Raw genomic sequence first — 25,283 nt, 5'->3', positions numbered from 1 at the left:
CCAAAGGTTCCCCACACCTGACCTCCCTCTCTTGGAGGTTGCAAGGCAGAGGCTGGATAACCGTTTTGTTGGGGATGTTCTATTTTGGGATTTCCTGCATTGAGCAGTGGGATGGCTGAAAAGGGCCCACCCAGTTCTTTGAATCTGTGACCTTCTATTCTGTGAACATCACCTGTTTTCTTTTGGAATGAAGAGTCTTGGTGGTAGAGGTGGAGAGCTGACCTATTGTAACTGAAAGCAAATCTCCTTGCAATATTTTCCTCCCTGTCCCAAAGGGCTGTGTGACCTGAGACACACAATGGAAAAGCTTATCCTCTTCATCTGTGTGGAAAATGTCATTAGGCTACAGTTTTCTTGTTGTTAATTATTACAAATAACAAGCTTATGGCCACTTTTAATGCAGCTTGTAGATATTTTTATGGTTTAAGCGAACATGACGTGTGCCACAGGCAGTTCTTTCTGCTCAAAGCTGAGGGAATAGAAAGGTATGGGTAATTAAACCTTGTAAAATACCTAAACTTTGATTGATTGGTTTCCTCTTTGGCCAGGTCAGCTCATGTATCAGGGTCAGCTAATACAGGACTCTGATGGCTTTAGGACACTTCACAAACAATAGATTTCCAGGAGGTGAGGAGATGGCCTGTTCTGAATGAGGTTTCACTCCCCTTGAAGGATCCAACAGTCACTGAAGGTTCCGGTGTCCTCTGTGGCTATCAATGCCTTTTTCTAGCTCTGGCTGGTTCGCCAGATTGAACAGAGGTAATTGGCCACAGTACCCCATGCTCTGGTAACTTCCAGATTGGATTATTGCAAGGCATTCTATGTGGGCTGCCATGAAGACAACTCAGAAGCTTCAACCGGTCCAAAATGCATCAGCCAGATTACTGGCTGGGGTTCCCTTTAGATCTCATATAATCAGGTTTAAAACAACTGCATTGGTTGCCAGTTAATTTCCAGGCTCAGGTCAAGGTGCACACACTAGTGTTTAAAAGTGCTAAATGACTTAGGCCCCAAATATCTGAAATACCACCTCCTTCCCTACAGACCCTCTTGGGTGTTCAGATCAGGAGAGGGGGCCCTTTTGGTAGTTCCACCACCCTCAGAAGCTCGTGGGCTGGTGGCCCAGGAGAGGACATTCTCTGTTGTATTCTAAAATAGTTGTAGACTGCCCTGGGACCTTTGGGTGAAGGATGGGTGGTGGCGGCGGCAGCGATGGTGATAATTACAGTATATCCCATCTGTGTAGGAAATCACATGTACGTACAGCTATTCAGTCATTTAGGATGCACACATGTAAGCCATAGCAGTGTGTGTGTGTGTGTATGTTGTGTGTGTGTAAGAGGGAGAGAGAGACAAAGTCTTCAGAATAGAAGACAGTTGGGGGTTAGCTTTTTTTGTTCTGAAAGACTATGGGAATGTTACTTCAAATGTGTTTGCTAAAACTAGCAAATATGTAATAATGTATAGGTGTGAGTATATGGTAGTCCCATCATCTGTGACCATTGGCCATGCTGGCTGGGATTGATGGTTGTTGGAATCCAACAACATCTGGAGGGGCCACAGGTCCCCCATTCCTGGTCTATAGAACTTGGTAGGGCTGTATATTAACTCATTGTAGAAGGCACAGGAAAGTTGTAGCAACTGTAAAGAAGGCAGTGGAGATCTAAATCTTTCCTAAAATGTTTTATATTGAAATTATCTTACTTCAGGCCACATCTTAAGCAATGCTCTGTACACCATACAGTCCTTTCTCCCGCTCTTGCCTCCATTCCATTGGGCATCCAGTATTAATGCCGGAACTATGTCTCAGTACGGAAAAACTACAGCTAGGATTCTTAGAGCTGCACACCAAAGCTTGCATGGACCCAGTGAGACTTTCCAACTCTTTCTTTTAATGGCAGATTCCAGATAATATAACAGCCACTTAGTTTTGAACTTGCCTATATGATCGAGCAGCATTTTAAAGATTGTAAAAGATGCTTAGTGTGTCCTGTATTTCTGCCTGTTGGGTAGAATTCTTTACCACAGTATATAACCTATGTACAATGCTACAACAGTGGCAGTGGGGATATACAGACTGCTAGCAACTACTTAACACACAAACCGTATTCATTTCCATGCTGATTATGCTTCAGCAGAATTACCTGCCGTGGTTCATAGAATCATAGAATAGTAAAGTTGGAAGGGGGCCTACAAGGCCATCGAGTCCAACCCCCTGCTCAATACAGGAATCCAAATCAAAGCATTCCGGACAGATGGCTGTCCAGCTGCCTCTTGAATGCCTCCAGTGTCGGAGAGCCCACTACCTCTCTAGGTAGTTGGTTCCATTGTCGTATGGCTCCAACAGTTAGGAAGTTTTTCCTGATGTCCAGTCAAAATCTGGCTTCCTGCAGCTTGAGCCCATTATTCCGTGTCCTGCACTCTTGGATGATTGAGAAGAGATCCTGGCCCTCCTCTATGTGACAACCTTTCATGTACTTGATACTGAGCCAAGTATCCCCCATCTTATAACTGTGCATTTGGTTTCTTCTTCCTAAGTGTAGAACTTTGCATTTATCCCTGTTGAATTTCATTCTGTTGTTTTCAGCCCAATGCTCCAGCCTATCAAGGTCCCTTTGAATTTTGTTTCTGTCTTCCATGGTATTAGCTATGCTCCCCAATTTTGTATCATCTGCAAATTTGATGAGCATGCTTTGTACCTCTTCATCCAAGTCATTAATAAAAATGTTAAAGAGCACTGGGCCCAGGACCAAGCCCTGTGGTGCCCCACTCATTACTTCCGCCCAGTTTGAGAAGGAACCATTGATGAGCACTCTTTGAGTATGATTCTGGAACCAACTGTGGATCCATCTAATAGTTGTTCCATCCAGCCCACATTTAACTAGTTTGCTAATCAGAATATCATAGGATCACTACTTCTGAAAAGCTAGAAAAGCAAAACATGATCTTGTGCACCCCTGAAACTGGGGCCAAGTTCTGTCCACTACACACATTCATCTTCTCCCCAAAGATCTTTTACTCTATCCTGTCAGAAATGGGGAAAACTATTCTAAGGAAAAGCACTCTAGTCTAAATAAAACACAGTGCATAAACATTAAGGCCACGCCCATACCATACATTTAAAGCACTATTGTACCACTTTGTCATGGCGTCTCCCAAAGGATCCTGGGAACTGTAGTTTGTTAAGGTTGCTGTGAGTTGTTAGGGGACCCCTATTCCCCTACAATTGCAAGAGTGGTTTAAAAATCAATCCTTCCCAGAGAACTCTGGGAGTTGGAGCTGTGAGGGGAATTGGGGTCTCCTAACAACTCTCAGCATCCCTAACAAACTACAGTTCCCAGGATCCTTTGGGGAAGTAATATTTAAAATGGTAGAATAGTGCTTTGAATGTATGATGCGAATGTGGCCTAAATGTGTATTGAGGTTTCAAGGCGTCGGTTTTATAGGTGCATTATAAAATGCCCCCTTTCCTCCATTGGTGCAAGGGACTTGTAAGGAGCATGTCTCATTAGAGTGTTTGTTTAAAACAATTGTCTTACCACTCTTTTATCAGATTCCATGGAATAACTTAAATTTTTCCTATAAGATCAGACTGGATAAGATGTTAGAAAAATAAGGTCCTAGCACTTGGGAGAAGGTATTTCCTTTGTTAATTAGAGACATGCAGAGCAGAGGAAGCTCTGAGAGCCAAATTACCTGAGTTTGCTGTAAGGCAGAGGTTAAGGTTAGGTCTGTTGAGGGCTGCAGTCTCTTGGGGGTAGTCAGGGGGGCACATGCTGACAGTGGGCTGAGCTGGAGCCCACCTCTTTCCTTTCCCCCTTTCTTCCCTCCTTGTCATCCACATGAAATTAGGCTAAGGGCTGCATGTGGCCCTTAGTCCATAGATTCCCCTCCCCTGCTTTACAGACTGGTTTGCATGTGACAAAAGAACATTCCCCCTTATGGCTAGAAATAATTACTTGCTTACTTCTATACCTTTTTTGGTAAGATCTAAAAAAAAATTAACTGTACCTTCTGCTTGCTACAACACTTATAAAAGCCTTTTTAACAGCAAATCATTCTATGCTTGGTGAGATGTTTCCACTTGTGTCTGTGGCTTCTTCTAACGGGGGGTGCAAGTCGAACTTCCAGTGGGAGAAGTGGAGCATTAGACCAGAGAGTGGGAGGGGTGCTGTGCTCAGGATGTATGTGGTGAAGAGACTGTATTTTCATTATGAGTGAAAGCTTAACCACATTCCATAAATTCATCTAGAAGGGAACTGTGGGGGCATTTTAATGTAATAAATTAAATGCATTTTTAAGAGGGACCACCAAAGGTAAAAACAACTGGTATCTAAGGCAATATTCAGAGCAAAACAAAAAGCACAGTGCAGAAATTCAGCTACCATGCTGTTAATTTCTAAAAGCTATTATCTTCTGCCCTCCCTTTACTCAGAGCCAGGCTGTGTATTAGAGGTGCTTTGGTATTAGCATCTCCATGGCAGACTGTGCTGTAAGCACATTCCACATGTAACAATTTTACCCATCACCACTAGAAACTTGTTACATTATTACCTCAGTTCATAGGGAGAGTGCCTCTGAGAGCATGGATGGGCAACCCTTTTTCTGTTGAGGGCTGCATTCCATGGGGATTGTCCGTCAATGGCAGCAAATCAGTGGTGGGCACAGCCAGAGCAGATGATGGACAGAGCCATAATCTGGATTAACCAATCAGGAATAGAGACCACTCTGCTTCAGTTTTCACCATGGCTACCTCAGATTTGGATTCCCAGTCCTTTGCAGGCCTGCTCAGCAATAAGCTCCACTGAGTTTGATGAGGCCCACTGGGTTACTCCCAGACTTTTTTTTAGTACAAGCTACTGTAGTCACCATTCCGAAAAGCAAGTGAAAATAACTCCTCGCCCTCATTCCCAACACACAAGGCAGAAGCCTACCAATTTGTTTGGGGACTGGGATGTCTTTTCTTAGCTCTATTGCAGTGTAGTGGTTAGAGTATTGGACTACAACCTGGGAGACCAGGGTTCAAATCCCACACAGCCATGAATCTCACTGGGTGACCTTGGGCCAGTCACTGCCTCTCAGCCTCAGAGGAAGGCAATGGTAAACCACCTCTGAATACCACTTACCATGAAAACGCTATTCATAGGGTCGCCATAAATCTGAATCAACTTCAAGGCAGTCCATTTCCACTGCTTAGGAATATATTTCCCTGATCATGTTGGGGTCAGATGAAGGACAGAAGTTGCCAGATCACTTGTGTAAACAATAAAAGATCTGCCAGTTGGTGAATTGGTTGCATACATGTCAACTTCTATGCGTATGTATGTTTCCTAGAACACAGGCTGCAGCTCTTTTGTGGTGACAAGAGAGGTGCCAGCAAGACTCAAGCTGTTAAATCTAAGTGCAGTTGAGAAGGCAGCAGATGAGCTGTACTATTAGCTAACAGGCATGTAAAATGAATGTATGTGTGTACAAAAACAGCAGCTGCTGCTGCTCTTAAAAGAAAACTGTTACTAGTTTGAAGTGACAGTTTGTAGATGCGTCTATATATACTTATTCTTATTCAGCTGCTTCAGACAGCACTTGAGATTGACCAAGGTGTGTGTGTCTGTACAACTAGAAAACCTACTGGTCTAGGCTGCCACCAGCATTGGTTCAAAAGAGGCAAGCATTTGGATCCTTTTCATTTTTCTTTTGGACCTACCCTTCAGCTGCTTTTCTTTTTAAATAAACAGCTCAGCCTGTGCCTCCTATATGCCATTAGAACCTAGCTCTACATTTTAAATATCTGTGGCCTAAGTAGCTACTTCCTTAATGTGGAAATAAAATCCATCAGTAAACGTTAAATCTGAGCTTCCTGTTTTGCAATCTCAGTCCTGCTTTGTGAATACATTTCTGCTTAAAGGGACAGCATTTTAATCATTGGTTCAGTTTTGACAGGTTGGCAAGTAGTGTGAAATCCTACCCCCTGGATCTGTGTCCCAGGCACTCAAATCCCTTTGCATGTGGACCACAATCTTCTTGGGTCCCACCTTCTCTCCCACTCATAACCACATATACCACCTTCCCTCCTACGTGCATCATGTCCCTCTGCCAACTACAGCAATTGCTTATGTGTGGAAAAACTGTTATTAGCGAAGGAATGCATTTTTCAGTGTCTTCAGTGGAATTCCTAAGCTGGAAAGAAGGAAGTATGCCAGCGCTGTATTGCCAGCCTGCTCTTTTTTAGACCACCAGCACGACGGACTGCTGACTCTAGTTCTCACTGGGACTAAATGATTTACATTGGTGTAGGTGTTAGTCACAAAAACAGGCCTTGAGAAAACACAGTATTTGCCTTGAAACTGTACACTGTAATTTTACTATGTTGAACTGCTGCTGCAGCAGCAATTACCTACCTTTGCTGTTGATATTGAACACATGTATGTGTCTTTGAATAACATGCCCGCAGAGTACCGTAGAAACTTCAGTCATGTATATTTTTAACAAGGATATCTGAAGTACAGCTTTGGTCTCTGAACATTTTTTTCCTGGTTTTCTAAATGGTGCTCCGTACTCTTTTTTAATAGCAGAACGAAATAACTGGATGCCAAAATTATGACGCAATAGCTTCTTTGACATACCTATTTGGTATTCCCTAAATATTTAACTTTGGGAAGTAGCACCTACTGTCCACAAGGGCATGCTCTATGTATGTATCCTTTCCTACAATCCTAATGGTTCTAACAGGTACACAGAATTTTTGAAGTTGTCCTGTGGGGGTACTAGCCACAACTTGCATCCCATCAAGTCCAGTTGACGAGTAATTTTAGAAAAGGCTATGCCTTTGTTACAGTTTAAGTCTATGGATGTCTCCAGAGTTCCATCTAGTGTGGTTTCATTGAAATTTTTTTTTAGTTGCTGTAGCCTGAAGATATGAATAAGATCCTTGGTAAGTGCAACTGAGTCCAGGAATAGCCAAGACAGTGCCCTTCAGGTGTTGTTGGACACTTAACTCCCATCAGCTGCAGCCAACATGGTCAGGAGTGTTGGGAATTGTAGTCTAACATCTGGGGACTCAAGATTAGGGAAGGCTGATACTGTGAATGCATCCTTATGAGCAGTTCTGACTGCCTTGAAAGGAAGCAGTTGTAACATGGCTCCCTGAAGTACCTTTTTTGGACCCAGAAGATAGTTGTTAATCTGCTTGCTAATATTCTTTTCCTGGATGTATGTTTTGTTACTATATAGATCCATTGATGTAGATAATCGGTCTCATTCAAAAACCAGTTTCAGAATGGATTTATTTTTCTGCACAAACTGCCCTTGTCACGCTGATGGATGCCCTACGCTGGGAGGGAGACACAGGAATGCACTCCTCATTCTTCTAGACCCTATCTGTCACTTTTGATACTACTGAGCATGGCAGGCTCTAGAAAGGGTGAGGAACCATGTCATAGTGGTTTTATCCCTACCTGGAGGCTGATTCTAGAAGGCAGTGCTGTGAGACTCCTACTTGACCCTTCTGTTACGGAGTCCTGCAGGGTTTCATCCCATCTCCCATGCTGTTCAACATCTATATGAAGCTGCTGAATGAAGTCATCTAGGGACAAAGAGTGAGATGGCAGCAAGATACTGATGACACTCAGCTCTCTTTCTTGTGATTTTTGTTGGCTCCAGGTTTTGGAGTGCCCTTGGGTAACCTGTTCTTCATGGGGTCTTCTTGGTCAGTGAGTCTATCTCCTCACCACCATCATCCCTGGCTACTGCTGCTTCTCCTCCTTTTCACTGCTACAACCTGCTTGCTTGCCAGGTAGAGAGCCAAGAAGCAAGCAGGCAGTGATACCTGCTCCTCCTCCTCCTCCCGTTATCTGGGCCAGAGCAAAGGGACAGGTGAACAAACACAAAAGCTGCAGTGCTGAAGAGGAGCAGCAGGTCCAGAGGGCTCCAATCAGTGGGCTCCCTGCTAGGCTATGGCCCTTGGTTAGATGGCTCTGGAAATTTGTTGGTGTTTGGCATTAGTAATGGACTGTAAAAGATAGTAAACAAAACTCATTTCAGATAAGAGGGAGATACTGTCACATCCAGTGCTGATGGGATTGTTTGTCTGCCCAGGAAGTTAATTTTACCTCTTCTAGACAAGATTATACTCCTTAAAAGTGCGTGTTCAGTTTTGGGATGAACTTGGATCCAGCTTTGTCATTTCCTAGCTGAGGCCAGTGTGCCTACTATGACCTCTCTTGGACAGACAGTCTGGTCTTTGTTATCCATGATCTCTGTAATCTGCATTTTTGGCTACTGAATTGTATGTGGAGTTGCTTTTGAAGACTGTTTGGAAACTCTAGTTAGTTCAAATTCAGCTGCTCAGTTACTGAGACCAAGCAATGGAAACCTATTTTGCAAGTGCTTAAATACTGGTGCTGGCTCAATGCAAAGTGCTGGTGCTTGCCCTCAACAAGGTATCTGAAGGACTGTCTTCTATAATGGAACCCTGCTTTAGAGGCCCTCCTTCAAGAGTCTTGGCCATCAAAGATGAGGCAGGTGGTGATGGGGAAAGGGGTAACCTTGGGGGCAGTATCGTGTTTGTAAAGTGTTTTCTGGCAGGAGGCTCAACAGGAACCAACTCTACCCTTTTGGCACCAGGCAAGACCTTTTTATTTTCTGAAGCCTTTTAACTCTCATTGTAGTTTTATGCTGTGTTTGTCAGCTTTCTGTCACACATTTTATTCTGTAATTTAATGTTTCATTTGTAAGCCACCCTGAAAAAAAACATTGAAGGGACAGTATAGTTTTAAAAAACCATTTCAGTTCCATGTAGGCACCTAGCATACCAATATCTTAACTAATGAGCTCTGTAGTCATAGCTACTATTGAAGTAATTAGTTATTTTAATGCTATGGTTGCTAATTGGGATGTCTGTAGTGACTCAAAAGAATATTTAGACCTGCAATGGATTACTGATCCTGTAATACCAATTAATTACGCATATCTGTAGATTTCTACCCACCTGTTAACTCTAGCTTTTTAATCAGAAAAGCTCTACAAAATATAACAAGTTCTACTAAATATGTTTTTTTTGTTTTAGCTTTATCTTCAGGCCAGAATGAAAGGTGATTGGGCAAGACTTCTGCGTCCTACAGCTCAGTTCATTCTCATTGCAGCATCTATCTATGTGGGTCTCTCCCGTGTTTCTGATTACAAGCATCATTGGAGTGATGTGTTGACCGGACTTATCCAGGGAGCATTGGTAGCTGTACTTATTGTAAGTTCATACAAAGTTACTCTAACCATTTAGTCAGTTCTGCTTTCTGGCAAACAAGTTTGTGGCACAATCTTTACTTCCATTGTGAATTAATAATGAAACAGGGAACATCTCTCACTCACACACATCAATTCAGTGTCACATGCTTGTAACTTCCATGGCAAGAAGAGGAAAAGTGTGATGGTAAATGTGGTACTTGTGGGATAACTAAAAGCAGGATTCCCCAGTAATGTGTCATTGCCTCAAATGTTAACTTTTCCCACTCCTCCTTTAAAAGTAGGTTAAGTACATATAACCTCTGAGAGGTGAACACCATTGCACTTGGGAGTAGGCTCCATATGTTTGTTTTGTTTTTATATCCACTGCTTCAAAATGCAAATGATTAAGCAGCATATAAATGTCTTAGATAAAATTTTAAATAAAATAAATATGACTATTGATGCTTGCTCCACTTGCCTTTCTGATAGCCAAAGTGGAAGATGGCTAGAGTGCCTGAAACACGCTGCAGAATTTCAGAGTATTTGAATAATCATTCTGTCACACTGTCTGTCTCTAGTATGGCTGCCTTACATTGCCTAATGTGTCCAATTTGTCTCTCCAGGCTGTATATGTATCTGATTTCTTCAAACAGAGAGGTCGTCCATTTAAACAGAAGGAGGAAGAAGATTCGCACACAACTTTACATGAGACACCTAGCAGTGGAAATCACTATGGCAGTAATCACCAACCATGATAGAATAGAGAGCTATTACCCTGTGGAGTCTCCCATTCTATAGAAGGAGAATGTCAAGTCTTTCTGACCTATGTAAAAAAATAAATTAAATGCCTTTTGAAGGGGCTGCTGCTGCTATACTTCTTGGATGCTCACTTTACATGTATATAGTAACACTTGTGTATCTAAACAAAATCTCTATTGGTTCAAGCTTTTGCTTTAAACATCCAGTATTCTGGCTATTTTTTTAATTAAAATAATGTGGTAACATTTATATACAGCAATGGTGTGTGTAATAATGCTTGCTAGCATGAGGCTTATGGTGAAATACATACAAGTTGAGAACATTAAGCATCTGTCTTGCTTAGGCAGGATTGGCAGCTTTTGCTGTTAACTTTACACTTCTGTCTCGGAGTCTCTGTAGAATAGCTGTTAAGGCTGTTCACGCTCCATTTCAGGAGAACACTTACAGGTAAAGGCTTGCAGCAAACACAATATCTCTCTTGATTTTAGTAATGCCTGTTAAGGGAAGAAAATAATATGAAGTCATAAGGATAATGTACCTGTTGCTGATACTAGCAACATGGGGTACATTAAAGGATGCACCTGTGTTGAAGCTCAGTATCAATTTAAAACTGATTATGATTTTCCCAGTTTCGAGGAGGCTGTGGAGCCATTAAATGGCTTTCCAGTTATCTGTTCCATGAAAGAACTGGATAGCAGCAATAAAGTGTACATGGAACCTATGGTTAATTCAAAAGGGACATTTTTACTTGTTTAAGCTATTTAAAATTACTCATAAACACTCTAAATTTCAAGATGCATGTATTTATAAGAAACTGTACATACAGACCTTCTGCAAATTTGTTTTCCAGTTCTGTGTTTCCAATGGCCTTTGCTGCTTGGCACATCTGTCGCAGCAATTCTTCCAGCCGCCTCATACAGCGAATTATGCTCCCTGCATGGGCAAAAAGGGCTTGCATTAAAGCACTTGTTCTCTAATGAAGAATAGCAGATTTTCCCTATGAAGTAGTTATATAGCTTTCTACTCAAGCAGAATTGTAACACCTCAGTCCTATAGTTTTGCCCAAGAAGAAAATCACAGTATAAACATTCCTGACTTACAACATGGGATCCCAAACTGTTCCCTGATCACATTATCAGAATTGCTGTTCTCCATTAAGGTGAATTCTGAAGGATTTTGTGTGCGTTTGTGTGTGTGCGCGCAGTTTTCCTTTCAGCTTTCTATCAGGCACTCTCCTCTTGGGTGCATCATTAGTTTTTTACTAGCCTTAAATGAACGTTGCTCAAGCTTAAGGCACAGGTGGAATAAACCACCTCAAGAGAGGATTGTCAAAAGTTGACATAATAGAAGGCTGAAGAAAGGGCTCTAACTTGCAAGGTTATTAAGTTGCTGCCATGTAGTTTCTACTCATGTACAGGATATAGAAGGGTGGGCTTTAGCTAAATTGTCACCTGAAAGTCAACCTATGGCAGTCGATTTAACTTTTATTCTTGCTCAGCCTTCTCATTCTGGTTTCTAGGACACCTCACCACAAGATACAGAGAAGCAAGATTCTTTCCTTCCCAACCTCCTGCATATTTTTTGCACTGTACACATGATGAAAGAATTGTATCTTTTTATTTCAAAGATTCTGGGATGCATAAAAATATATGGTAGAGCAGGCACAGGACCTGGAGACCAACAGGTTAAGAATGTGTGTTTTCCTTCACAGTTTATAATATAAAAGAAATAAAACTGAAGTTTTATCGGCGAGTCTCAGCAAGAGATTAAATTTGATCGTTTTGATTCCGGATCCAATAACTCCAGTAAAAAGCCACCTGGAGTCAATTACCAAAAAGACAGAAGTCTGAGCCAAAAGCTGGGATATATCCTCTAAGGGTACTCTGCATGCCGTATTCTGAGCAAACCATCAGTTTGGATACAGACTGACTTCTGCTTACAGGGCTCATTATGCAAACACAACCAACAGAAGCATTCTTGTATGGTTAACATAGAGAATGTGTGTATGGAGAACAGGATACTTCAAATTTATTCCATTTGCCTATATACCGAATCTGCCTTTCTGCTGGATAGACTGAAGTATCTGGACTTTGCACCTTCCCGTCTCTCTGAACCAGCCCATACCTATATAACATAGGCACTGAAACTTCACTTAAAAGGACTTTGTCATGACAAACAGAAAAGTGCCTTTCTCCCAGTATTTACTCCTCACTTCTTTTGTTAAAAGGATTGATTATCTGCCATATTTGGAAACAATAATGTGCCATTTACTCTGCATTGCAAAAACGGGCAAGATGTGGTTTGGGATTATGCTACCGTGGTCAGTGCCTTGTCTGTGTTTTATGTAATTTCTACCCTACCAAGGGAAATTGCTAGTGTGGGCAGCTTACAAAGCTTCGTTATCCCACCCTGCCTGATGCTCAACATCAAACTTGGTTCATCAAGCATGTCTGGTCTCTAACTAGCAGCAAAGAGTTCACTTACTGGGCAAGACCTACTACTACTACCTACCTACGTGCATGGGAAAGAAGGGTGGAGGACATTTTGATATGACATTTGCAAGCACAACCATCCACAGAATTGACTGCCTGCTTCAGTGCAACCAAATAAACTGTATATATGACAAAACTTGACTTCAAGCCTCTCTTTTTCTCTAGCTCCTGGTAACATTGCTAATACTTTTATCTAAATGAAAAGTTCTAGTGGTGGAAATATACCTGTCTCCATTTAACTTATTACTTGTATCCAATTATTTAAGCCTTTTTGTAAGCTGTGATTTACTTAATTACAGCCTAATTACATAAAATAAGCAAATGGCCCACATGCCCCTTAACAAACAAAGACCTTCTTGGGGCTTGTTTACATGAGACCCCAGATCCACTTTAAACATGCTGCTTTTTCCATTGGGATTCATTTTGACAGTTTACGTACTTCCGCCCACGTTACAAATAAACTGGCTGTTTTTCTTTGTAGCATTCACATGCACGTGCGTTCATTGCTATCAGCGTTTCCTTGTTGCCGAGCCCACACATTAGCGTGTTAACTGCGGAGGAGGGGAAGGGGCGGTGTTTCCGTAAACGAAGGACTAGGCGTTTGAAAGAAAGGGAATCCCTCCCACCCTGCGCGAAATTATCTTTAGAGAGAGAAAATCACAGACACTGGCCCTAGTAGGGTTTCTTATTTTGTTCCGTTTTGTTGCCCAACAACTTCAGACAGGAGCAGTTTATGTGAGCAGTGAGAACTTGGAAAAGTCCAGAAACGATAGCATACGAAGCATATTAATTCAGAAATGCTGAATGGGGCTCTTTGCCAAAGTGTGCACGGCGATTGCAGTCATACAATGCAATCCTATGCACCAGAGGCTAGAGGCTCTACTAGTTTATTCAAAAGAGGCTGAAGAGGTCCTACACACACACACAAGGAAATGTATTGGGAAAGCGAGAGAAAGGAAGGCACGCAGCCCGGAGAGCCAGCATCTCTGAAAATGCAAGTGCAAAGACACACACGCACATTTTCGCCCCGGCTCTTGCCCCCACTCCAGGAAACGGAGGCGGGTGGTAAAGGAGCCAGCCTGAGCAAGCCTGCAGCCCACAGTTTTTTTCTCTTGGTCTTCAGAGCTCTGGGGGAGACAGCAGATCATGGGGGGCGGGGGAGGAAGAAGCGCAGGCAGGCAGGACCCGGAGAAATCGCCAGAGGCGCCTGGCACATTGAGACATGCGGGCGCATGTGTGCATGTTGCAGCGCTTCTTGGCTCACAAAAGTCCAGCGTCTGCTTTCAGTCTGGGCTTCGCAGGTTGATCTTCCCCATAATGAGGACGCCGATCTGACTGTTCTGCACTAATGGAAGCCCTGCCTTCTCTCTCGGAGTTTGACTTAAGGCGAGAGCAACCAAAAGTTGCTTCGTCAAGGTCCGGAAACAAAATGACGCCCAGGGACAGTTAAAGGGGCAGCAAAAAGGGAGGAACTAATGCCAAAGAAACTGCGCAGCCAAAAGGTGCTTTAAAGGTAATACATGGTAGGAGCAGAAGCGGATTTTAAAAGCAGTAGTTTGCACGTGGGTTGGGTAAAACATCAAGTAAACGGTCCAAATTAAAAGGATCTGCATTTTGCGCCAGATGCACATTTTCTTGGCATGTAAACAGGCCCTTGATTTAACTGGCTACAGCAGCAGTTGGGGAAAGCTAGCTAGGGATACAAAAGTAACACTGGCTCAAAGTGAAAGCCTCACTGACAAAGTGTCAAGGTAATAAGTTAAGCAAACTGTGTGTTAAGCATCTGTGTAAATTTAGCAACAAGGCAAAGAGGCCAGGGCAGTCAATCTCTTTCGCCTTTCAATAGTAAACAGCCCTGATGTAGAAGCCGGCACGACTGTATGGGCCATCCAATGTTTAGATATGTTAGACACCAGGGAATATTTTGGGACAAGCTCGCCCTGTACAAAAGGGATGGAGACAGACAGCTGGTGTTTATTAAAAAGAGTAGCTTTTAAACTTACCCCTGGAGGTAAGCTAACAAGAGCTGGGGAGCATACAGTTTGGACAATAAGGAAGTGAAAGGTGCGCTTAAGGAGACTGCAGGGAAATGAATTATTCTTTGCATCTGTCTACACTGGGGAAGATGCAGGGCCGACACCTGTGTCTGAACTGACACTTCTGTAAGGGATTCTGAGGAAGTGAAGCACATAGTGATGACTAAGAATTAATTTCTAGATAATACTGATGAACAAATCATCAGGTTCAATTGGCACCCAAGAGTTCTTAAAGAACTGAAATATGAAATTGCTACTCAAACAGAAATATGAAACTTTCCCTAAAATTTGCCTCCATATCTGAGAACTGGACTTTTGAGGGGATACTTCATCTGTTATGGTTGCCATAGGGGATACTAGCAGGTGTATTGGCAAACCCTGTCATAAATAATCTAGAGTTAGGGATGAGCAGTGAGATGGCCATGTATGCTGATTATTCCGAATGATTTAGGATAATTTTTTTTAAAAAACAGAGCTCTAAAACCTTACCTGCAAAATGGTAGAATGGGTATTAAAATAGCAAATGCAGTTTAATATAAGCAAGTATAAAGTGATTCACATGGGGGCAAACTCCCCTCCCCCCAAGCTTCACATATATACTGATGGGGTCTCTGGTTGCAGAGACTGACAAGATAAGAAACTTTGGGATTGCGGTAAACACCTCAATGCAAATGTCAAACCATTACGCAACAGCTGTGAAAGACAAATTTCATGGGTTCTTATCTAATGAAGTTAGCCCAATAGTGCAAGAACATCTGCCTGGACAATGGGACCTCCTCTCCTCTCACACCACCATGCCTCCACATCTGTTCCAGATTTCCCCCAACCCCCTGGAGCAGATTTGGGGTGCATGGAGAGCACACAGGGAGAGGCTAAGGAGAGAAATTCCCATTGCACAGGTGGAAGTCCTTGTGCTAATGGGACAGCTTCATTAGACACAACTCAAAGCTAGGGACTGTTTGAAAATAAACTGATAATAAAACTGCCAATATCATAATGATGTTATAAAACTCTATAATGCAACCACACCTCTAATACTGTCTACAGTTCTGGTCATCACACCTCAAAAAGGACACTGTAAAAACGGACAAGGTGCAGAAAAGGGCAACCAAACTGATCAAGAAGCTGGAAAAACTCTATGAGGAAAGGTTACAGCATCTGGGGCTTTTTAGCTTAGAAAAATGTGTGTGTGCGCGTGTGTGAGAGAGAGTGTGTGTGCGTGTGTGTGAGAGAGAGAGAGGTGCATAATATTCTGCAAGGTGTGGGGAACATTGTTTGGAATAAGTTTCTCTCTAAGACTAGAGAGTCATTGAAAGCTGAACAAGAGAAAATCCAGGACACAAAAGAACCAGAAAAAAGTTATCCAAAAACCTGAGCAGGAGAGTGCTATTCTGTGAAATGTCCTGTTGGTAGGCTCCCCATACATGTTTGATTGGTCACTGCATGAACAGGATGGTGGACTAGATAAGCCTTTGGTCTGATCTGGCAGGGTTCTTTTTATGTAAGCAAGTATAAATTATTCAAGAGCCTTTCTGAAAAAGACTTGTAGAGAATGACAGTTTTTATGCTTGCAACTTGAGGGATAACTTCTACTACTCCCATTTAATTGTGCACAGCAGCACTGGGACAAGGTGTGGTAAACATGTTCTCACGTTCTCCTCATGTACAAACCACACAAGGTCTCAAAAAAAGGAAGTAAAATTTAAATCCTACACAGTTACATTGGAGCAAGCTTCAGTTCAACTGAACTCAGTGGAACCTGCTTCTGAATAAACACAGGATCAGGCTGAAAGCTTGTGCAACCCATATATAAGAAATTCAGCACACAAGGGAGTGAATGTGGGGAGCAGAAACCACACATAGGGGAGGAGGGGCAGGGCACTGATTAGGAAACCTTAGTTGAGGTGAGTGTTGTGTGTATTGAAGAGTCACATACTTTCACATTTGCAGTCATGCAAAACACACACCTATACTACCCTACCATCTTATAAATCGGAAGCACTGCCATGAACGGCCTTTTCAGATGTGGAATGTGCTCCCCAGTGAAGTCTGCCTGGCCTTCATTGACATCTTTTTGTTGCCAGGATTTGATAGACTAGGATGATACTGTTTGTTATTAGTGAGCTGCCAAAGCTTTCTACAGCTGTATTTGGGGGGTGGTGGTGCTGTTTTATGGGGGTTTTTTTAATGGAATGATGCATTTGTGTTTTTTTAACAGTGCTGTAAGTCGCTTGGAGACCTTCGGGTAGCAAAAGACTAACAAATCTAATAAATAAACTAATAATAATAATATAGATGTTCATACCTTCAAAGACATCTGTCATTTTGCATATGTGAGCAAACGTTGCTCCGTTGGCCCATGTGTATACAACATCCATCAAGTTTGGCCTAAATGAATTCAGGTAGTTTTCCTCATCAATTTCCAGCTTAGCTTCTGCTGATACTTTAGCAATTCTTTTTGCACATTCCTATAAAAAGGAAATCCTTTTATTTATTTTTTAAAAAATAAACACAAACCAAATGAAAATTATCTTCCTGGAATATGCATGCCAGACAGTCAAGAGCTGATCATTTGCTCGCCACATTTGGCCTATCATATCTCTACTTAATAAGCCAAGATTATTACTATTAGTAGCAATAATAGACAACATATAGTAGGAGTATCTGCAGCCGCAGCCAACTTATATGACTGCCTATTGACATGTTTCCTGGGCAGCTTACAAAAAAAGAAAAAGAAAAAGCCAACATTACTAAAATAAACAAAACCCACTAGAATGTAGTATTTTAAAAAATCTGTTTTGATGGAAGAAAATACAACTGGTAAGCAGCTCAATTTACAAAACCAAACAGCTTACACAAACAGAACTCGAGTTCTGTTTAAATGCTCATTTACGAAGCCTGGATAAATAAAAATGGTGCTAGAAAGACGATGCCAGGTGAACTTGTGTGTGGAAACAACTCCCCAGTGATAGGGTGCCATGGATGAAAAGCCCCTTTCCCTAATTCATTTCACCTTGTTTCACAGGGGCATCCAGAGCAGCGTCTCTGAGGAGGATCTTAACAAGCCTCACTCTCCCACACATACCTGTTTCACTCTTCCCTTCAAACAAGTGAGCTAACAAGCCAGGAACATTAACTATAGTTTCCCTTAACATCTGAACCAGGAAACTAGGGCTAACGGCTTTCAAACGAGCCAGGATATCAAGCCAGCTTTAAACCATAATTGTTTATCCTGATTTGTTCATTAACCATAGGTTGCCAGTTTGCATGCAACAGAAAACTATAGTTAACTGAAAACTTCCTAGTTTGTTTCCTGACTTGTGTGATACAAAACAGCTATGTGTGGGTACATGAGGCATCTTTATTTTCTTTAACAATATTTATATACTGCTTACTCGTTAAGAACCTCTAAGTGATTTACAAAGGAATATCCTGGTTTATTAATCCAAGGTATGAGAATCCAAAGGCAGTCACTGAGAAAGCAGGGACCACCTTGTTGATTTCTTTCATGCCCCCAATCATGTGACCAGAACAGAAAATGCCTACAGCTAACTGGTGTGCAAAAACCATATCACACAGCTCACTAGTATGCAAAAATCATTTCAATCCTCCCAAACATCCAGTTCTTAAGTGTACCAAGCTAAAGCAAAGTACTTAGGATGGGCCTATCAAGAACTGTGCCAGTGCAATGTCACAAATAGATCTGCTATGGCACGTTTAGATTGTGGAGCAAGAAAGGAAAGGTAACCAACTTATAATTGCGTATAAAATCAATTGTAATAAAAGATGCATTTCCTCTGGGAGAAAAATTATCCACTTAAGTTTACCTGCATTTGACGGAGGGGGCCTGCCAATTGTTCTGTTAGTTTGGGCATTTCACTGGACTGAAAAAAAGATGAAAAAAATATCAATGACTTCCAGTCGCACAACATTGGGTTCTGCCCAAGTTCTCCTCCCCTCCATTTTCCCTCTTTCAGAATGCTGGCTAGAATATAAGCAGTCAAGTTTGTCTGTTTCATGTGCACCTCTCTACTAGCTGCAGCCCTTAATGTTCCCCCAAAAGCTACTTCAGAGGGGCAGAGGACCTTTAGGAATAGCAGTGCAAGACAATACAGCTGGGGGGGAGGAGGAGAGAAACCAGCAATTACTTTGTGTGTATACAGAACTGTTTGGATCCTGGCCACTGATATTTAAAACTTTTTAGAATGCACTTTAAGATCTAGGAAAGTTAACATTAAAATATAATGGAGTTAAAAAAAAAAGAGATCATTTTGAGACAGGGAACTCAGCAACATCTCTGCAAACATTTTGATTGCTGTGGATGTCATTTAACTGCCTGCAGAGTTTGGCTCCTTTTTCTGCTTCTGACCTGTCTGACACTTAGAGCTTGCTAGAGCTTTCTTTAGTGTTACCTACCAGGAGGAAATGTGGTAAGAGTCTTTGATGCTCTTGCCCTACCTGTAAGGTAGTATCTGATCCTGGATGCACCACCATGCCTATTTTTATCTTAATGAGCCATGTATAATCTAGGTGCTTTTCTGATTAATTTGAAAGGATTTTCTAGTTTCTAGCAAAATTAACCTACATTTTCTTGAAATACAAAGCAGCTTAGTAAAGCAGTTGCTTGTTCTGCAGATAAGTCATTGAAAAGTCCATTGAACATCATTTCAGTCAGCAACAGCTCATCTGCACTGGAAGGGGAAAATAAATTGGCTGTATTAGAAAGTTCTTCATCATCTTATACATTTAAAATCAATTTTATGGAAAACTAACAATATAGCAGTTTTTGTTCAAAAGATAAAATTATTAAAAATAAAAGGTATTTTTTTTCCACTACCATCTAGAAAAATAGAGAGAAATGAAAGCATCCAGATGTTGTCATAACTTTTACAGATGGGATACTGTCAGGGCCAGGATGCGACTCAGGAACCAGACCAGAGGTTGTAGTTAATTCGTGTTTTATTAGAGTAATGTCCAACAAAGACTGCGCTTTCTCATGAAGCAATACAGGGATACAGGTCCTGCGACATTGGGAGAAAGTTGACAGAGCAAGGGGCTGCTTCCCGCCTGTTCTTTAAGAAGGGGCTAAACGGGCGCGCAACCTTTCGCTCCTCCTTAACTCCCCCTCAGGTACTGCCCGCCTTCCCCCCCTTCTCTCCTGTCTTTTCAACCGTCTGCGTGTGCGTGGTGAGGGGGGAGGCATCACCTCCTCCTCTTCTGAAGTGTCCGATTCCCCTATGGGTGATAAAGGAAGAGCTGAGGGTAAACCATCTCTCCGCCTTTCTGCTGTGATCAGCCCTCCCTCTTGCTCTGAGCTGCGGAGAAGGGAGGGCCTGGGAATGTCTGGGGGGGATTCTAAAACTTCAAGGCTCTCAGGCTCCCCGTTGCTAGGCGACCCTATCTCTGGCATGTCCTCTGTTTCGGCTTCGCTCCACAGAGGGTAAGTTCCTCCCTCCTCCCTCTGCCAGCCATTTGAATCCTCTTCTGACAACCCCCCAGGAGCCCAGCTCATCCTCCCGACAGATACCAGAAGAGATCCTGAGAACCAAAAATTAAGAAAACAAGGGTCAAGATGGATTAGTGTATCAGTTGGGTAACTGAGACTGAACTTTGCTGGAGGAGATTTAGTTAGAAGAACAGAATCTATATATTTTATGAGACCGAAGGGAATAAACGAACAGCTAAGCATGTTTATTGGGAGACAAGGAAGCACACTTTATGTTATATTAAAAAAATAACATATACAAAGTTTTCAAATTATTTTCTATTCTCTAATGAATGGTATTGGTAATACACGACATATATTGGTTAATTCTGCTGTTCTAAATTAAGATGCCTTTAAAAAAAAACTTTTGATTTCAGACATTAGCAATTAGTGCTCTGAGCAGATTAATATAACGTAACACACTACAGAATTTTAAAGACTGAACACAAATACTTGCACAAAACAGTTTCATAAGTATTTCAAAAGCAGTTTTCTAAATGGCTACTGGGGGCAGGCGCTGCTGCTTGAAACGCACAAACCAAAGGCCTGTTGCGTTCATTGAACTACCTGTGGAGTTCTTTGGATCCCAGCCTTCTTGGTTTTTTTCTCCCCTACAATTAAAATTTGTTCTGCATGTCACTTTCAAAGTCCTAGGGAGGATCCCTTCAATCTTGCCCTCACCACTTCCACGTGTTTTAATATGAGATCTTTCTGCAGTGTCTAATATCATGGGACATCGTGACGAAGAGGAAAATTGCTTATAAACATCTATACATTCGTTATCCTGTTTTTTACAGCAGTAACATCTGTTACCTGCTGATTTCACAAGCAACTCGTCCTTTCATCTCTATGACGTCTGAAGAGGTTGCAAAACCCAACCTTCTCAAAACACGTTTCCGACACTTGAGCTCATCCATTTGTAAAACAGTCCTGGCCTTCTTCAGTTCTCGTTTTGCTGCTTTAATGTCTATAGCAATCTAAAACACAAGCACAGAGGTGTTATAAGAAATCGTGCATTGAGACACTTTTGACCCTGTCTTCTGGGGGAAAAAAGTTGTGTTATGAAAGTAAAGCTTTCATCTCCGTTATCTCCACAGGCCACATATCCACCCATACATCTGTGAAGCAAAGGGAGAAATATCTTCATAAACAAGAAAACAAAAAAAGTTTAAGGTTTTTTGTGGCAAGAATGTATCAGCATCATCAACTGGATTTCTTACCCACCCTTCACCATAAGGTCTCAGGGCAAGACACCAAAATGTGAAATACATGAATATAAGTGGATCCTAAAATATACAAGTGGGTGCAAAATAAATCTCAGGCGTCAAAGGCCAGAGGAAAGAGGTGAGTCTTCAGCATATGATGAAAGCTCTACAATAAAGATGCCAGACACCCCTCCTCGTGGAGGGAATTCCACAGCTTAGGGCAGGGCTGGGGAACCTTTTTGGCTCCATGACATCAGATTCTTCTCAGGACCAGCCTCACAGTTGGTGGGGCCATGTCAATCAAACGCATCATTATGACATCACACTGTCCCGCCCACCTATCAAAATCCCTTGTGGGATTCCCAAGCGCCTGCTGCTTCTGAGGGAAGCCAGAAAGAAATGTGCATTTTCATGTCAGAGGTGCAAAAGAGGAACATGGGCAGGATCGCAAAGCCTTTTACGATCCTCTCCCCCATCTCCTTTACACCCCCAATGTCAAAGGGGCACAGGAGAAGCGGGGAGGATCACAAAGGACTTTCAACATTCCCATGCAGCTTCTTTCCACCTCCTGTGTTGGAGGTGGAAAGAAGCCATGTGGGGAGGCTTCAAAGAGCAGTACTGGGAAATAGAAGCCACTTGCTCTTTCCCCTGCTTGAGCAAGGCACACTCTTATCAGCATCAGCTGATTGGCAGTTGAAAAGGTGCCTTGCTCCACCAAAGGAACAACCAGGGGCCCACTTTAAGCTCCCAATTCCTTTGAAACCCCACCCTTACTTGCCCCACACCTGACACCATGTATGAATCCCCAAAACAGCCTTGTGGGCTGAATGGAAGGCCTGGCAGGCCACACTTGATCTGTGAGCCGGAGACAGCCTTTCCCTGGCTTAGAGGCTGCCACCCCAACTTCCAAGGGTGACAGTAATACCAAGAGACCCACCTCTGCTGATCATAACACCTGAGAGTTAACAGAGAAGGTCTTCTAGATATTTGGGACGTAAGTCACTTTGGGCTCTAAACACTAATGTGGGCACCTTGAATTGAGGCTGGAAATGAACTGGAAACCAGTGCAGCTGTTTTAAAATAGGGGTTATGCAAGTTCTAAATGGAACTCCAGCCAGTAACGAGGTTGCTGCCCTTCGGGCCGTTGAAATTTCTAAGCAGTCTTCATGAGCAACTCCAAGTAGAGTGTGTTGCAATAATCCAATCTGGAAGGAATCAGAGTACAGAGCACAGTGGCCAAGTCATTTCTGCCTTGGGGCCATAGCTGGCAACAGATACTCCTAGCCACCAACGCCTCTTCAGCTTCCACTGATAATGGAAGTATCCCCAAGCTACAAATCTGCTCCTTTCAGGAGAGTGCAACACTGTCCACAACAGGCCTCCCCAAGTCACAGACCTGAGAACTGTAAACATGTAACACCTATGTCTTATCAGGATTCAGCTTCAATTTACTGGTCCACATCCAGCCCATCACTGCCTCCAAGCACCAGTCTAGCACCTGAAGCACCTCACCTGATTCAGATTGGAGAGACAGCTGTATGGAGAGATTTATGCTGAATTATAAAACTAGAATAGATTTGAACAAAATCAAACCCAGCTGGAATTCTCCATGTCAGTTCCATAAAGATTAACTAACACAATCCAGATCACAGCGTATCACAGACAAACATGAGGCGCTATATCAATATGCCCAAAGAAGAGACACCTCAATCAAGGGAGCAAGCTGAGTTATGTGCCTTGAGGGAAAGTGAAAAGACAGTCACCACCATCCCAAAACTCCTAAACCATCCAGATTCTCTATGCCAATCTGATCTGGAAGAACATCAAATACAGCAATTGCTCAGAGCAGCTTTTATGATACTGTTTATACTCTGGATCTCATATTCAAGTACAATATTCACATGCATGGTTGTAATTACCAGAAGTACACATATACATAAATGGTGTCCTTTGCTTTTAACATTACATGGAGATGACAACACCCTGCCTGCTCCATGAGCTAGAGGGAGCCCCAGCTGACGAAGCGTCAAGGCCCCAGCTGACAAAGCGTCAAGGCGAGTTAAGCAGCAGAGCGAAAAGAGGGTAAGTAGCTCCCATTTATTCCATTATTTAATTGAAGTAAAACAGCTCAGAGCAATAACTAATAAGGGCAGCCCAAGGTCACCCTGAGCTAGGAGCCAAATCCTGAAAGAACCTATATCTTAGGAGACAGATCCTAGGAGAAGGAAGCGTATAGAAAGCTAGTTTTCAACACCACCCTAGCAGGAAAGCTTCAGGAGACACTGTAAACAAGGCTAAATTCCAGTCGGAGAGAAGGGGGAAAAAGAAACTCCACCGATACATACAGGGAGAGAGTCAGCTCAGTCCTTGCTAAAAAGGGCAGCTTTAGCCTTTTTAAAGGCCCCAGCTGACAAAGCGTCAAGGCGAGTTAAGCAGCAGAGCGAGTTCGGCAGCAGGGCGAGGAGGCCAGGGCCCCCCACTCTGCCCGTCTGTTCCCTGACCTCAACTAAACCGCAGTCTCCAACCCATTGACATAATAAACCTTAAACAAAACTATGCAGGTAAGAAGCCAGCAGGGGTGTGGGGGCTTTCCAGTGTTTTGCACTGCCTGCAGCATGTACGACTATCTGCCTGTTGGACAGAAGTCGTGGGTATGCTCTCGGTGCAATGAGCTCCTGGCTCTCCGGGAACGACTTCATTTCCTTGAGGCCAAGGTGGCGGACCTGGAAAAGCTGAGAGAGGCAGAGAGGTGTGTGGAGGAGGCCTTCAGGGACGTTATAGCTGTGTCCCACTCCAACGATGATAGCTCTCCTGCTATCATGGAGAACGATGGTCTCGAGGAAGGAGAGCATCCAGCTGTGGAAGAGGGAAACGATCCCTTAGAAGGGACCCATTCCTTGGGGGATGAGCAGCTGTCCTCTCGTGCCGAGGATATATCTCCAGGGGGTGGAGGGATCCTTGTAGTGGGTGATTCGATCATTAGGAACATAGACAGTGGGGTGTGTGATGGGCGTGTAGACCGCAAGGTGTTTTGCCTGCCTGGTGCGAAGGTTGCAGATATCGCCCGTCGTTTAGATAGTTTGGTAGACAGTGTTGGGAAGGAGTCAGTGGTCGTGGTGCACGTTGGCACCAACGACATGGGGAAATGCAGCCGTGAGGTCCTGGAAGCAAAATTTAGGTTGCTAGGTAGGATGCTGAAAGCCAGGACCTCCAAGGTGGCTTTCTCTGAAATGCTACCAGTTCCACGTGCAGGACCAGCCAGACAGGCCCAGCTTCGCAGTCTCAATGCATGGATGAGACGATGGTGTCGGGTGGAAGGGTTTGGATTTGTTAGGCACTGGGGAACATTTTGGGACAAGCCGGGCCTGTACAAAAGGGACGGGCTCCACTTGAACCAGAATGGAACCAGACTGCTGGCACTTAAAATTAAAAAGGTGGCAGAGCAGCTTTTAAACTGACTGAGGGGGGAAACCTGACAGGAGCTGAGAAAGGTTCGGTTCGGAATAAACCTCCCCCCTGGGATAAAAACCAAAGAAATGATGAAATTTTAAAAGGGGTAGGCCTAGAAGTAGGCATTGTGAGAGCAGGGGCACAGGATATAAATTCAGAAGAGCAAAATTACCACAGGCCTAACCACAAGTGCCAAAGACACTTGAAGAGAGACACTGCTTACAAGTGCCTGTACGCTAATGCTAGGAGCCTGCGAACCAAGATGGGAGAACTGGAGTGCTTGGTCTTAGAGGAGAGCATTGATATAGTGAGCATAACGGAGACCTGGTGGAATGGAGAAAACCAGTGGGATACGGTTATCCCTGGATATAAACTATATCGGAAGGACAGGGAAGGACGTATTGGTGGCGGAGTCGCTCTATACGTGAAAGAAGGCATTGAATCCAGCAAGCTCGAAACCCCAAAAGAGGCAGACTCCTCCACAGAATCGTTGTGGGTGGTGATACCATGCCCCAGGAGGGACTTAATACTGGGAACGATCTATCGTCCCCCTGATCAAAATGCTCAGGGAGACCTTGAGATGAGATATGAAATTGAGGAAGCATCCAAACTAGGAAATGTGGTGGTAATGGGTGAC

The 25,283-nt window shown here is 43.0% G+C and overlaps 2 protein-coding genes across 4 annotated transcripts in view; one reads left to right on the top strand and one right to left on the bottom strand.

Annotated features, from left to right (window-relative positions):
* The window catches only part of PLPP1 (phospholipid phosphatase 1), a 116,537-nt gene extending 103,931 nt beyond the window's left edge, over positions 1–12,606 (top strand). For both annotated transcript variants that reach the window (XM_061617990.1, XM_061617981.1), the window contains exons 5-6: positions 9,065–9,241; positions 9,843–12,606. In XM_061617990.1, the coding sequence (XP_061473974.1) occupies positions 9,065–9,241; positions 9,843–9,974 (309 nt within the window). In that variant the 3' untranslated portion in view covers positions 9,975–12,606. The remainder of the gene's footprint in view (positions 1–9,064; positions 9,242–9,842) is intronic.
* Positions 10,166–25,283, bottom strand: part of MTREX (Mtr4 exosome RNA helicase) — a 76,955-nt gene continuing 61,837 nt past the window's right edge. Inside the window, exons 22-27 of one of the 2 annotated variants that reach the window (XM_061617967.1) lie at positions 20,805–20,968; positions 19,092–19,197; positions 18,334–18,390; positions 16,812–16,974; positions 10,807–10,911; positions 10,166–10,472 (exon numbers count right to left, since the gene is read on the bottom strand). In XM_061617967.1, the coding sequence (XP_061473951.1) occupies positions 10,420–10,472; positions 10,807–10,911; positions 16,812–16,974; positions 18,334–18,390; positions 19,092–19,197; positions 20,805–20,968 (648 nt within the window). In that variant the 3' untranslated portion in view covers positions 10,166–10,419. Of the gene's footprint in view, positions 10,912–16,811; positions 16,975–18,333; positions 18,391–19,091; positions 19,198–20,804; positions 20,969–25,283 lie in introns of both variants that reach the window. The other variant, XM_061617956.1, reaches the window with a different exon arrangement.

This window comes from Rhineura floridana, chromosome 1 (assembly GCF_030035675.1).
Source record: "Rhineura floridana isolate rRhiFlo1 chromosome 1, rRhiFlo1.hap2, whole genome shotgun sequence".
Taxonomy (NCBI): Eukaryota; Metazoa; Chordata; class Lepidosauria; order Squamata; family Rhineuridae; genus Rhineura; species Rhineura floridana.
Note: the sequence above shows the minus strand (reverse complement) of the source record. Positions and strands in the feature narration are given on the sequence as shown.